Below are 15,428 nucleotides of genomic sequence, written 5' to 3'. Positions count from 1 at the left end.
CCCTGAAGTTGACAGAAAAAAATATTTTTCTTTAGAATTTTTTCCTCCTATCATGCTTAAAATTTTCATATGGGTTTATTTTACTTTTAAGTAACAGAATTATACAAATAAAATAATCTCACTTTGTTCACGATTTTTATTATACATGTTTTTAAATATAAAATGATTCTCATGGCTCTTAACAAGTATTAACCAACTGAGTCCATGGAGAAAAACAAAGTGGAAAGCTACGTCTAGGGAGAAAATAAAACCCAACAAAATCAAAAGAACTTTATAGTCATGACATGAATTCGAACACCTAGCAGCCCTGTGGGACAGAGCACAATTCCCCAGTTCCCAAGGCTGTTATCTTTAGGAAAGATTGGCACATCTTTCTCCTAAAGAGTAGTGGTGACTCTGAACTGATGGGGGTTTGATTTATAGCCAGGCACTTTAACCACAATGCCACCAACATGCACTGGGTCATTGTTTATATGCATTCCTAAGTACTAAGAGCAAGGAACAGTCGTGACTGTAGTTCATGTAATTTTACTTTCCGTCTAATGCCATGACTGGATAAAACATTTAGGATGTCACTGAAAAGGAATGAGTTGATTTGGTATGTTTAAAAAGTTACCCTATGAAGTATCTAATTTCTCAATTTTATTAATTAAATCAGGCTTTAATTCTGTGCCATTGATTTTTAGTAAACTTTGATTATCTTGCCAATCAAATCAAGTCCTTTAAATATATTTTGACTTAGAAAGTTTCATATTTTTAGCACTGGTTTATAAATAAATTGCATCCCTTAAGGGGGAAAGGTACAGGGAAAATAGAAGAAAAATGTATTATATCTAGGGTAATGTAAATAATTTTCTGAGTGGACTCTGGCAAAGCAAGCAGTTTTCATGCTAAAATATCTTAAAACTATATATCTATATCTATCTATCTATATATATTTTATTTTTTTTAAGAAAAAGTTATTCTAAAAGAACTACATAGGAATTAGGGATATTATTAAAAATATTTTCTGAAAGGGAGCTCTGGTGGCCTAGTGGCAAGAAGCTGTGCTGCAATCCCTAAGGCACACAGTTCAAATACACCAGATGCTCTGCTGGATAAGGAGCTGATTAGACAGGGCACAACAATTTAAGAAAAAGAAAAATTCTGAAACATTTATGCAATTGCTTCAATATATCCTAATTATACTGCTGATACTAGTTTTTTCATTGCCTTATAATTTATTTTACATATTAAACTATTATATATGCTTTCTTCCTATTTTATAAAATTACCAATACAAGCAATTAATACTATATAGTAAAATCTAAAAATTTAAAGAAAAATGATGTAGACTTTAATGTCAAATATTTCCTTCACTGAATAATTATGTTGAAAATAGACTCACATTTCACTCTCTGAAGGACAAGGCTGTTTTACCATTTTCGGTCTGCCTCTTGGTTTTGGAATTTTGACTTCTGTGGCTAATTTTAACATGGGGAAAGAAAACGTTAATTACCAAATTTTCCATTATGTTTCAAATATCACATATAAAGATTTAAATGATCCATTAACATAAGACCATATTAGGTATTTATTATACATAGATATAAATATTAAAGATATAACTACTTTATATATAAATTTTCAAGTGAGCAACAGAAAATTCAGAGACAGATCAAGAATAAATTTAGGTAAATGAGCCAATTTCTAAGTAAACTCCCACAAAAATCACATGTATTAAAAAGGTGTAAATTTATATTTGGCCTTAGTATAGCTGAGGGGGTTAAAGCAGCATTATATGTTTCATGACTCAAAATGTCACAGAATAACTAGTGAAACGTATGGGAACTCAGGGAGAGGGCTGAGGACCGGGAGGGGCAAAACCACTAGGTTACACACTTTTTTTGGGGGGGGGGGGGGGGGAGAAATAAATGGGAAAGACCTGGGTAAAAAGAGGGGTAATGATGGGCAAGGTCCAATGGTGATTAATTTTATAAAACTGCATAAAAATGATTGTTTGAAACAATATGAATAAAGAACAGCATAAAACACAATGCAGACAAACTCTGTAAGCAAACCAATTTAAAATAAAGTCACAAAATGAAACAATAGAACTTACAGCACAGATATGTATATATACACGTATTTGAAAATTTGTGTCTGAACTGACAGAATTCTCTAGTGACAGACACACCTTGATTCATTACAACAATATTAAATTTCAGAATTAAAATTCTGCAAAAGATTTCTCAGTTGTCCTATCTCCAGGTAGAGTAGTGGTCTAGTGGATTAACTGGTAGGTTAAGGCTATGAAGTAAAAGTTTAGAACCTATCAGCTGTTTTCTGTAAGAATAACATGTGGATTACTCCCATTAAGATTTACAGCCTCTGAAACCAAACAGGGAACTTCTACTTTGTTCTATGAGGGAGTTACGATCAACTCAGTGGCAAGGAGTTTGGCTTGAGTATTTCTCATCTTTATTTTTACCATACAAGTCCAACAAAAAACAAAATAAGATCTTGAATCTATCCCTCCTAAATTTAAAATTCATCCTAAGAATAGTTTGAGGCACTCATCACTAATGATTAAAGAGCAGATGAGTTGTGGGATGACATCAAGAATATTTCATGAAGAGAGCAAAAGATCATTACAAGGACAGAGAAGAAAAAACCAAAATGTATGCTAGAAGAGACTGAAAATTGCACTAGAGCTTTGAGAAGCCACATCAAGTTGAAAAGATGCTGAAGTAAAAGATTTCAAAGAGCAGCTCAAGAAGACCAACCAAACAAGACCCAGAATTGGACAATAAAAAGGGAAGAATTCACTTAGCATCTCAAGTTGAATGTACTTAAAAATGTATTCAAGTCAGGAAGCTCTGGTGGTGTAGTGGCAAGAAGCTGTGCTCCAATCCTTAAGTCATGCAGTTCAAATCCACCAGATGTTCCACTAGAGGAGGGGCAATATCCTTCTGTGCCAGACGGATCTGATCCAATGGTACATAACAAGGGGGGGGCAGGAATCAAGCCTTGAGTTATACTGTTTAGAGAGGCTATGGGCAAAATGTTAAATGATCCAGAAGTATCAAAAGAAGATGCAGGGAATATACAGAATCACTGTACCAAAAAGAAGTGGCCAACACTGAAATGTTTTAGAAGAATGATGGTATTCGAAGTTCAAGCTGCACTGAAGCCATTGTCAAATGACTGGGGGGGGGGGACGGACCCTATCTGCTCCCATTCCCAAGAAAGGTTATCTAACAAATTTAATAATGGAAATTATTAAATAATAGTATTAATATCACATGTAGGCAAACAAATACTGCTGAAGATCAAGAAATAGCTACCAAATACAGAGAGCTGCTAGAAACTGAAGTTGAGTTTAGAAGAGGCTGTGGCACCAGGGAGTTCACTTGGGTTTTGGGGTTTTTTTAAAATACCACTGTTGATGTCAGATGGATCCTAGCTCAAAGCAAAAAATGTCAAAAGAATGTCTTGTGCTTTACTCACTACGCAAAGGCATTTGACTGTGTGGATCTTAACAAATTATGGCTAACACAAAGAGTGGGAATCCCAGAACACTTAACTGTGCTCACACAAAACCTACACTTAGACCAAGAGACTACTGCGTGAACATAGTAAGGTACATAGCATAAAATTAAAAGGGTGTGTGCCAAGGTTGTATCCTCTCTCTGTACCTATTCAAGCTCTATGCTGAGCATGTTAATTGAGAAGCTGAACTTTATGAAGTATGTGGCATCAAGATTTGAGGAAGATTTAACAATAGCCTATGTTTAGATGGCACAACTTGAAGCGCTTGCCACAGATCAAAGAATACAGCTTTCAAAGTGGCATCTCAGTGTCAAGAAAACAAAAATTCTCACCACTGGACCAACAGGCAACATTGATAGAAAAGTCTACCATCATCAGGAACCTCTAAATTATTGAGGAGCAATGATGTCAGTTTGAAGACTTAAGGTGTGTTTCAATGTCTTGTTATGCATCAGAGCTGGACAGTGACTAATGATGACAGAAGATGTTATTTTTGAACTGTGGTGTTGGAGGAAAGTACCAGTATCTCATAGAATGTCAAAAGAATACCTATCTTGGAAAAAGTGCAGAGTGCTGCTTAGAGGCAAAGATAAAAAAAGATTTGTCTCTTATACTTTGGGCATGTTGCTAAGAGAAGGCATTCTTTAGAGAGGGACATCAGACTTATCTGGATAGGTGGCGGGACAAGTAAAGAGAAGACCCTCAATTAGACGGATGGACAGAGTGATTGCAGCCATGAGCTAACGTACTTCGGAGATGGTGAGGATGGCACAGGACTAGGCAGGGTCCAGATCTGGTTTTCACAGGACTGCTATGGGTCAGACTTGAAATGATGGCACTTAACATCACCATCTATCCCCCCCTGCCCCCATAAAATTATGAACAGGCAGAAAGGTTCTACTTTGGTTCATTTTCTTTTTTCCAATTTGTCAAACTACAGAAATACTTTAAATAGGCAATGGTGAAGATAGCTACTATAAAAATCCTAAGAAGAGTACAAAAATTTCATCTACTAACAGCTGGCATTAATTGCTATTTCTCATGCTTTGACTTTGATTCCACTTAGAAAGCTTTTCTGGTTCCTAAGGGCGCTCTGGTGATGTAGTCTGTAGCTGTACTGTTAACGTCTGCACCTCTCTGGTGGTTCAAACCCAGTGATGCACTGGCTAGTATTCTTGGCTGCTCCAAGAGATCAGTGGTTCAAAGCACCAACAAAATAGATGGTTGTTTGCTTCTGTAAAGCTTTAGTGATCCCATGGGCATTTATTCTCTCTGTAGGGTCACTATGAAGAGGAAATGACTTTAAATAGCAATAGATTTTCATTTTTTAATGCTGCATAAGATATAATGAACCCCTTATTCATGGTCATTTTATCCTTACCACAGCCTCTTTTAGTCAACTCATTGCTACTGAGCTGAAGCCGACTGACAGCTGATCCTCCAGCAGGTTTTTGAGGCTGTAACTTACACTGGAGGTTATGCACCTTCAGAGGAGCCCAGTGGGTCTCCACAACCAGAGATGGCCTTTGGTTTAGTTCCCTTCTGTTGCTCCTAGTGATGAGAAAATGTAACCACAATAAAGCAGAAACCATAATGTTCTTTTTTAAATTTTCTGTTTTACAATCAATTCTAATCGTGTAACTCATTCCAAAATAGCTGAGGCACTCAACACTGTAAGGCACTGAATAGGAATCTCAAGTTCAATGGACTTTTTAAAAGATTACGTTCTTGATTTTTTCCCCCACCCCCGTCCCCCAAGCATGTGCATATGTGCAATCTTACCTGCAGGCCGTCCCCTCTTTGGGCTTGCTTTCAGATTGACAGAGGCGACTGCTGTTGTCACTACTCCTGTCTCTTCAGTTTCTACTGGTTTTTCTGCCTGAATCACAAAGATTTCTATAACTTAGTAAATTAGGAAACAGGAGGCACTGCAAAATCTTTATGGCTAACAGATGCAACTCATTGGTAACTTCAAAACAAGAAAAATGGTTTTTGTTATTTATCTTATTTGCCCTTATCTCCGTGGCAGCCGCATATATACCTTACAACTATGGTTTGTTTGTGTGTTTTTTTTTTTAAATTTTAATTTTAAAAGTCACTTGGGAAAAGGCCGCTTTATTTTTTCTCCCCTGGTTGTACACCTATGAAATGGATCCGACTGGCACAGGAAGAGATTGCCTCTCCGTCTCCAGAGGAGCTCTGGTGGACTCGGACCACACGACTTCAGGATTGCAGCACAGCTTCTTGCCACTAAGTCAGCAGAGCTCCTTTAAGGCTTTCCTTTTAATACACTTATATGGTACAAGTCAGTCTTGTAACAATGTCATTTATGTGTGTATTTTCCTGAAGTCTCAAATCTAATTGCTTCATTACTACCTACTTATGATCCTATTCTAATATTAGAAAGGACATGAAGTTATTAGTATATCTAACTTGGTAATATTGTTAATCTGTACAATTTTTACTTTCTCAGATTAAGACCTACTGGTTTTCTTAGAAATGTATCATGATGGAGATAGCAAAGAATTCCAGTGACCTAGTCCAGGCTGGTGGCTCTCACATGTGCTTTCTCGTAAGGAAACACAGGCCTCACAAAAAGTCAACAGTTGCTACCGATCACACAAAACAAGAAAAATGGTAAAGAAAACAGAGTAATGAGAGCCACATCTGGATGCCTCCAATTGAAACACTTCTTAATTCCATGTTAACTATTATCAAACTAAAGGCACTAAAGCAAGTTCAGTGGAGGTTTCAGCCCACTAGCCACTCCTGGTAGTTCTCCAAGATTTCACTGCAGGAAACGGATGGAGCGTGCCACTCCACACTGAACAGTTACGTCATTCACAGGTATTTAAGAGGTAATGTCCAGGGTTGGTAAGGATATGGAAAGTCATTTATATGACCAAAAGAATATGGGAAGTCATCTGTATGACCAGTGAGTATAAATTAGCTCCACTTTACTAAAACAGTATCTCTAATGATAAATGTGCCAAATAGATTTAGCAATCCCACATCCCTAAAATCCATTTTTAGTTTTTAAAATCATTATAGTTCTTACTCTGGAATAATGGATATCCCAATAATTATTAAAGGTCAATAGTCTGAGGAAACTCAAACTATTCAAGAAATACTGTAAAATTTTTTCTGTACATTAGCTCAAGTTATTATTTCTAAAATTTAAAAGCATTCACTTAATGCACACCCTTACACACCAAGCTGATTCAATAGCTCTGGGATAGGAGACAAGGCATCTTGTTATTGTTAAGCTCCAGAAACACCAGAGAATGAAAATGCAGGACTGTGCAGAAAGCTCTTTTCCGACTGAGGTGATAAGGGGGCAGAAGTTCTCTCACGGACTTAACTGCATTACTTAGAATACACTCTGAACATCCTTTAATCCTCTCTCTTAGCAAACCAATGGATACCCAAGTTTATCCATTTTACAGAGAAAACTAAAGCATGAAAATGATGTATTCTCCTTTTCTATTTTTTCCTTAAGAGGTAAATTGCATATTCTAAAGCTGTTCTAGTGTCAAGGATCAGTTTTTGCCAAGTAAACAACATAGCCTACTTAAAAAAAAAATTTAAAAAAATATATAAAAAGTCTTAGAGTGAACATCAAGTTCATCTCTAATTTGTTCTCTATACAATTAGAATGTTAAGAGTGCTTTTAGGAGGCCCAGGTTATATAATCAAATTACCTTCCTCTTTCTCCCTCGTCTGGCAGCTTTCGGAGTAGTTATATCAACTGCTTTAGTCACATCCTAAACAAATACAGATGACGCTGAAAAATTATGATAAGACTGAACAAAATTTTCTTAAGCTAAGTCACAAGTACATTCAGTAAAAAGTTCTCTGTCTGGGGAAATTGGGTTTTGCTTCTCTGATCTTGATAGTACAATCATTATGTCTTAACATGATAAATGTAACAAGCAATATATTCGGGAAGGGGATGCATTTCCTGTATCTAATAAAATACCACAATATTTAAACTTATAAAATCTTTCCAGCAATAGAATCCCTAATTTTCAGGTATGAATGCAATTACTTAACAACCATTTCCTGAGGAAACCAGATAGTTGGAAATAAACCTAGGTTTTTAAAACATATAATGAAATGTTGCTTTTCCCAACACCCTCATCCCAAAACACCTCAGTAATAATCTAGCCTACAGATGGGATCTTTTGTTTTACATGTCAAGATAACCTCAAATTTTAAAAAGCTCTACTTTGATTAAGACATGTTTGGAAGCAGGAGTGGCATCTACTTCCTAAAACATGCCTCTGGAAACTATGAACTTTGAGAATGGTGTTACAGAAAGGTTTCAGGTCTTTTGTTCATAGGGTCGCTATGAGTTATTCTTGACTCTATGGCAATCAACCACCACCCTTTAAAGAAGCATAACATCTTTATATGTTGTATTTACAAAAAAATTAGAACTTAAATATATTCTCATTCATCACTCAAATATTTAATCATCAGTATATTCTGAGGGCGTCATTCTACAGTTTCTTCCTTCCAACACAATTAGTTTTGAATACAACAGAGATTTCCACATACCTCATTGCTAGCTTTTTCTTCATGGTCAGTATCTTCCTTTGAAACACTAGTTTCTTTTTCTTCAGCTTCAACATCAGATGATGCATTTGACTGTTTAGTTGAGGCCTGTGAATAATCAAGTCTATTAATTTCTCAAAAAAAGGGATTTTCTCAATTTTAGCATTTTCTACCCATGAATAACTAAAAGCCGAGCTACAAAGAGGCTGCTTTCAATACTGCCTCTTTTTAAAAGTCTTCAAGATTTGTCCTATACTTGAATATAAGGGAAGCCTGGTACTTGTGACTCAAGAGAAAGATGCACAGTCCTCCCCAATCTGACTTACAGCCTCTGAAACCAACTGAGGGTCAGCTATGGTCGTTTCAACTCAATGACATTAAGAGACTCCAGTATGCAGAGTGAAAAAAGAATTAGGCAGAAATGAAGTACAAACTATAAAGGATACCAACAATTACTCAAAAAGATTCAACACTTAGAATGGTATACTGTACTCAAATACTGAAATATTCTGGAAGTTATTTACATGCAGTATTAGTAAATAGTAACTTTAAGTAACAAAAAGCCTTTTTAAAGGACATACTTCATAATTTTCTAAGTCTACACCCTCAGGGAGGTTTGGTGACCTAGGACTAAGGAGTTGCACTGCCAACCCTAAGGCACAGAGTTCAAATACACGGCTGCCTCCAAGGAGAAAGATGGACAATCTCCCATGCAATTTACTGACTCAGATAACCTGCTCGAGGTCAGCTATGGGTTGGTTCCAACATAACAGGAAATACAATCACCACTGCCCTCAAACGTCAGTTTCATTTTAACAAATTCCTGGGGTCCACAATTAGTGGTTCTGATTTAGCAGGCAGAGGAAAAAAAGAATAAAAATCCAGCAACTCCAAGTGATACTTAAAGGAGGGTCCAGACTTTCACAGTTCAGTCAAAAAGATGAAAAAGACACCACCATACTTTGGTTAAATCTTTTCATTCTATTTCCTCTTTTGTAAAAAGGGGAAAAGCAACATTGGTAAAAATAATTATACAAAAGAATTGTAAAATGCTTGGTAACTATTCCTAACACAATGCTTTTTTGTCTTTTGAAGGTGCAACGCAAAGACAGATTTGATCAGGAAAGTTAGATATATCCCAAAGGAAGAGATAGATTGACCTCCTGAGCAAATCAAGTAATGGGAGGCAGCCAGGAGTACAGAGTCTTAGGAGTCACTGTGGTTAAGTATTTTGTTTTGTGAAGCCTGAGCATCACTGTTTTCCCCAGCCCATAGGAATGTGTCTCCAAGAAGGGGTTGAGTCTGATGAATAAACCTATTATTAAATCAGTATAATCATTCATACTTCTTGGGAAAGACAAAGTTACTGGGTTTCATTCATACAACATACAAAAAATTTAATTGTGTACTGGGAAATTTTTAAGTCTACATAATGAAACCCACTTAGATATTGAGCAGAAGGATAAGTTCAGAGACACACACTGTACTTGTGCAATCATGTAACAAATGATGATAGTGAAATTACCAAGAAGAGTTAGATCCACAAAATAGTTCAGACAGATCAAGGGAAGACTGACAGGAAATCATCCGACTTCTTAGTCATTCATTATGAATACTTATTCTTCCCATGAACACAATAGCGTCTGGCACTCAGGGCAACGTCTTTGCTAAGGGGTAAATGGTTTGTGGCAGTGATAGTCAAATATAAAAAAGCAACCATTACAATATGGTCTGACGAGTGTAAACAGTAAAATAAAGGGACTCTCATCAATGAGAAGACCAAACAGTTGAGACTTAACAGCATCTAAAACGTTTTCAAAGGTGACCAAAAGCACAAACAAAAGGGTGAAAGATTTAAGAGCACAAAGTTACAGAATTTCTAATTTCTAACATCTCTTTAGATTTACTCTTGTTCTTCCTGGGTTCTGCCACAAATTTAATAAATAAAAAGACCATGCTGAAAAATGAGGAAAAAAAAAGTTTTGAAACCCTCCTCTTAACACTTATGCAGCACGTCCATTTCTAAAACTCACTGCCACTGAGCCCATTATAGCCCACAGAAGAGGCTAACAACCCCACTGGTTTCCACATCTGTTTCTCCTTGCAGAACCAAACTGTCACATCTTGTTCCTCCAGGGTAGCTGGCGGGTTCAAATCACCAACCATCCAGTTAGCTACCAAGTGCCGAACCACGGACTCACTAGGGCTCCTTCCTACTAGAATATAGGATTCTAGACTAAAACCTGGCTTTTCTTTGAGTTGCAAGAATTCTGGAATATCCATATATAAATGTACCTTAATTCAAGAGTACAAATGACAATATAGGTAAGAATTTTACACTGACATCAATGTCAAGAAAAAGGAAAAAGCTGCAGTCATTTTACTGTATGCTAGAAATGACACCACCTGTGTAAAGGCACAGAACTCTGAAAATTCAGTGTCACATCAGTGGTGGCATAGTGATTTTTTTCCCAAGAATAAATAACTAAATTTACATAATCTGACTCACCTGTTGACTTGAAAATTTCACTTTTGGATTGTTATCTATTTCCCATAAACCTTCATTAAAACCTTTTCGTTTATTTGGTTTGCCATATTTTTCCTTATTTTCAGAATAAGGAAATATATCCTTTGGTCCTAAAAAAGCACTATAAATGAAGAGGGGGGGGAAAGTATATAACGTTAAATACTTTAAAAGTTATTAAACAGCATTATTCTAAGACACCATTATTCTTAATCTTTACTTCTGTGTATATCTTCTATAGACATAAATCAACTATTTTATCCAAAATATTTTAATGAATTTAATCACAAGCTCCTAGTCATGGATTTTTAAAAAACCATCACCCACAAACAAAAAACGTGACAGTTCTAACTAATGAATACAGCTACGTTTATTTGCACCCAAATATGTAATTTTATTTCACAATAACATACATTCCATCAAACGCTGTCATTATGGCATTTTATCTTAATATATTTTGCTGCAGTGGATTATTCAATATGGCTTTTCTACTCATTGGCTTGACTATTCTTATTTCGTGGAGCAGCAAGGTGGGAGTGAGCCAGAGAGCAGCATGAGACAGCACTACAGGTGTGAAAAAGTGGAGTACTTTCAGGTGAACCTGCAGACACTTCAGGTTGGCTGATGCAGAGGTAGAGCACAGCAGCTTCAGGCCTAGGCCAATTGGCAAAGTGGGAGAGGTACGTAACTAGCAGTGCTAAAGGAGCTTTGAAATACTTGCCCAGTGCAGGGCAGAGAACAAAGAAGAGGGTGAGAAAAAGAGGTATACTTGTCAACAGGCATGGCAAGAGTCTGTCCTGACTGAAAGCTGTATGCCAAGTGTTCCCAAATCGGAATTGTGACCGGTTTTTCCTCTAATATATCCCAAAATCTTTCAGTATTGTGTGCCACTGTAACAAACTATGGAACCCAGTAGAGAACTAGAAGACCTAGTGACTGTGGGAAGGTCAGGTGATGGTAGAACTGCTGAAGACAGTGTGGAGGCCTATTGACTACTGCAACATTATGTTGCCCATGCTGTTGATGGACTCTTTCCCTTTAAGGTAGCGAAGATCAGACTGTGCCACCTCCACACTCAACACAGTACTCTTGCATATGTCTTTAAAATAAAATTTAACATTGGTTAAAATAAAATAACATGGGCTAACAATATTACTTAGCTTCATAAGGAAGCCATACAGCTGTTAAAACAGCTATTTGTTCAGCCATGAGCATTAGCTGTACACAGAACACTCTGCCTCAGATATATCCTCTCCTTGCATTTCCCTGTATCAATCAGTTCCAAAAGCAAGTCTATAAAGGCATATACTAAAGAAGTTTTTACCGTAATGGTTGATATACACATATTTTCTAAAGCAATAGGAAAACAGAATTGGTGCTCATTTTGCAAAACACTGTACAATCTAAAATTATTAATCATACATTAATTATAAATCCCTCTTAAGGTTATCAAGAGCTCTGATGGCCTAGTGCTAAGAAGCTGCACTGCAATCCCAAAGGCATGCAATTTGAATTCACCAGCTCCTCCCCCTGGGAGAAGAATGAGCGGTCTCCTCCTGTCCAATTTACTGTCTCTGAAAACACTCTGGAGGGTTAGCTCTAATTTGGTTCCAACTGAACAGCACACAACAGCAACATATGTTGATGGTCCTTAAAATTAGGACTCTAATGAATGGTTATAGACTTTGAAATACTAAAAATAAAAAAATACAGTTAAAAGGAGACCTAAAAGCACTACTTAAATGTCATCAGTACATACACTTAATTAAAAGAAATTAAACTTCATTACCTAAATTTTGTAATTCAGAAACAGTCACCTGCACAACCCAATTTTAATGTAACATGTATTACTATGCAGATATTAATGCAAATTATTCTCCTGAAAAAAATTATTTTGGGTTACATGCAAATCAACTCACTGATCTAGAAATGTGGGTCTTGACTAGGAATCGTTCAGTCCTACTGTCGCCGATTGGAAAAATCACATTGGGTTAAAAACTTAGTAAACTAAACATTCCTCCTATGCAATCAATGGCCAACTTCAAAGCAGACTGCTTGAGGAAAAAACTCCATCAAAAGAAAACTTACTTCTAGTCAATGAAGTGAAAAGTACACAATGCTACCGTGAAGACCTTAAAGCCCAAGAGGGCAAGACGAGACAATACCAACAAAAATCTGGAAGTTGAAATGAAAATCATAAAAGGTAGAGCCTTAAGTCCACCCAGAGGGATCTCAGAAGAAACAGCTGGTCTTCTATTATCAGAAAATCAGCCTAGATGATAAAAATGTGCAAGACAATCTTAATCACAAATGGAAACAGAATGACTGTCCCATAACCTTGAAAAGATGTCAAAACAGTATTGAATTTTACCTGTACAGAAGATTAGTAAGATAAAACCAACACTTAGTTCACTGAATTGGAAAACATCAATAACATGAAAATTCCAGTTACGTATAAAAACAAGGGTTCTACTTGTTTATATATAAAATACTAAGTTTAAAAAGTATTTGTGTGAGCACCTTTTCTATGTCTCAGAAAACCGAATGCTTTCAAAGTTTGGTTCACCATTCAATGTTCTTTGTGCTTTCAATGTTGTGAAGTATCTCTGTTTCTTTAATGCAAGGGTTTTTTTGTTTGCACACAGACAAGGCTGTGTTGGTTTTCCTTTTGCATATATTTCCCCTGGGATATCTTCATTCTTGTTTTGAGAATCACTGTTCTCATTTATGCTGGTAAATTTTACCTCACTTGAAGTTCGTCTGAGTACTTAGCTATAACTGGGCTGTTCCACAGGAAAAAAGACAGGGCAGTCTGTTTCAGAAAATATTTACAGCCTTGAAAACACTATGTGTAAGCTCTTCTGTCCTATGGGGTTACCATGAGTTGAAATCAATTTGACAGGAACAAGTATGCTCATTTTAAATCACATTTAATGCCTACATTAATACACCAAAAATCATCTAACTATGCCATTACTATTACGTCTTTATTGATCTAAGTAATTCATGGCAAGCATAAGCAAAAAGAATTGAAAAATAAAAGTTCAACATCACAAGCCACAAGGGAAATGCAAATAAAAGTCACAAATGAGATATACTACTTCACTCTTGATGGTTAAAAAAGCAAAGCACAACAAAAAACAGCTTAAGTTTGGTAAAGATAAACTGGAACCATTAAACATTGCTGGCACAAATGCAAAGTGATGCAGCCTCTTTGGAAAATAGTCTAGCAAATTTTCAAGATTAAACTTTACACACCTACATTCAACATGGTATATTCACAGCAGCAAAAATGATGAAAACAACCTAAATGCCAATCAATGAAAAAAAGCTTAAGGAATATTATGCAACATTAACAGACAATGAATGTGTAAAACAGATGAGAGTACATGTGCTTTAGAAAATAAGCAATAAACAAAAGACAAATACTGTATAAAACCACTATTATTATAATAAGTCAACATAAGGTTTTACAGAAAAAGAAATATACTTTATAGGTACTGGAGTGGGAGTGGGGAGGAGGGCAAATCACTTAAGTACAGGGCAGACACTACCATGGGTGAAGGGTACTACAATCTGCACTGAGGAGGAGATGGTCAGTGCAAAATGCTAAGGGCAAGGGAAAACATGGAGTGGAAACCAAAAGTAGAAGAGAACAGAACTATTCTGTAACATGTCAAGCTTTCACAGGAGTAATAATCTACAAGTGGCTACACAGGCAAATTGAATAGACATAGGCAGGTAAATGGGACTACAAGCCCCTTCAGAGAAGAAAGAAATATGCAAGCTGCAAATATAGCAATGGCAATAGCAGAGCACTTGAAGCCAAGTTATGAAAACATCTTAGCCATAACCAAGGACCTTTAAGGAGAGGGTACTTGGGTTGAGGGCTCAGTACCATACTTTTGAGGGATAATCCAGGTCCATTAGCACAACATCGTACATAAAAACGCTGCACATCTTAGGGTAGCAACTGAGGTGTAAAAACTAGTGAGCAACCATCTAAGGTACACCTACTGCCTCTCAAGGAGTGAAGAAAAATCAAAGGTAAAAGGAAAACAGTGCAAAAGACTAATGCACCACTGCAAATGTCAGCCTCCAGGCTTCAGACCCAAATGACCAGATGGTGCCTATTTACCATTAACCACTCACACTGGGGGTGGTGTGAAGAGAGAAACATCGGAAGGGAGCCCGCAAAACAACAAAAAGGAAGCTCTGGGGACATAGTTTGTACCACCCATGGTTCCCTGGGACAAAGAAAGATGGGTGATCTCTCTCATGCAATTTACTGCCTCAGAAACCAGGTGGAGGGTCAGATGAGATGCAAGTCAGTTCTAACTGGATTTAACAGGCTGAGACTGCTCTGATTAGAGACTGGTGCCATTCTCCCTCTTCGGGCCTGCAGCAGTCCTCTTCCCCAAGGCTCAATTTTCAACAACCAACAGATGGGTATTCAAGGTGAACAGTAACACCCCAGGCGTGTACTTGGCAAATGCCGCCTCTTTGCATGACTGATCTGACGAGTATAAAGCTCAAAAAGCTAGAAGAGGGACAGAAGAAATGCAGGGTGAGCGAGGCTGCTTGGGGGGGACTATAAGTTACGCTAAGAAAAACATGACGTCTACTGGGTAGGAACAGGATTTGTTCTCTAAACTACTACCCAAATCTCAGACACAGACACACAGAAAATACTAAAGAGAAAAGATTGAAAGAGTCTGACCAAGCAGTTTTTCTAGAAATTGAAAACTCAGGCATACTCAAAAACTTGTAATAGAGCAACATTATCCAAAAGGCAGAAGTGGAAAAAACTCAGATG

The 15,428-nt window shown here is 36.9% G+C and overlaps 1 protein-coding gene across 2 annotated transcripts in view; it reads right to left on the bottom strand.

Moving 5' to 3' along the window:
• The window catches only part of PSIP1 (PC4 and SFRS1 interacting protein 1), a 36,091-nt gene that overhangs the window by 7,988 nt on the left and 12,675 nt on the right, over positions 1-15,428 (bottom strand). For both annotated transcript variants that reach the window (XM_006881286.1, XM_006881287.1), the window contains exons 3-7: positions 10,598-10,736; positions 8,092-8,196; positions 7,233-7,295; positions 5,314-5,410; positions 1,388-1,463 (exon numbers count right to left, since the gene is read on the bottom strand). In XM_006881286.1, the coding sequence (XP_006881348.1) occupies positions 1,388-1,463; positions 5,314-5,410; positions 7,233-7,295; positions 8,092-8,196; positions 10,598-10,736 (480 nt within the window). The remainder of the gene's footprint in view (positions 1-1,387; positions 1,464-5,313; positions 5,411-7,232; positions 7,296-8,091; positions 8,197-10,597; positions 10,737-15,428) is intronic.

This window comes from Elephantulus edwardii, unplaced genomic scaffold (assembly GCF_000299155.1).
Source record: "Elephantulus edwardii isolate Elephantulus edwardi_28Jun2011 unplaced genomic scaffold, EleEdw1.0 scaffold00014, whole genome shotgun sequence".
In the NCBI taxonomy this organism is placed as follows: domain Eukaryota; kingdom Metazoa; phylum Chordata; class Mammalia; order Macroscelidea; family Macroscelididae; genus Elephantulus; species Elephantulus edwardii.
This window is presented reverse-complemented; position numbering and strand designations above follow the sequence as displayed.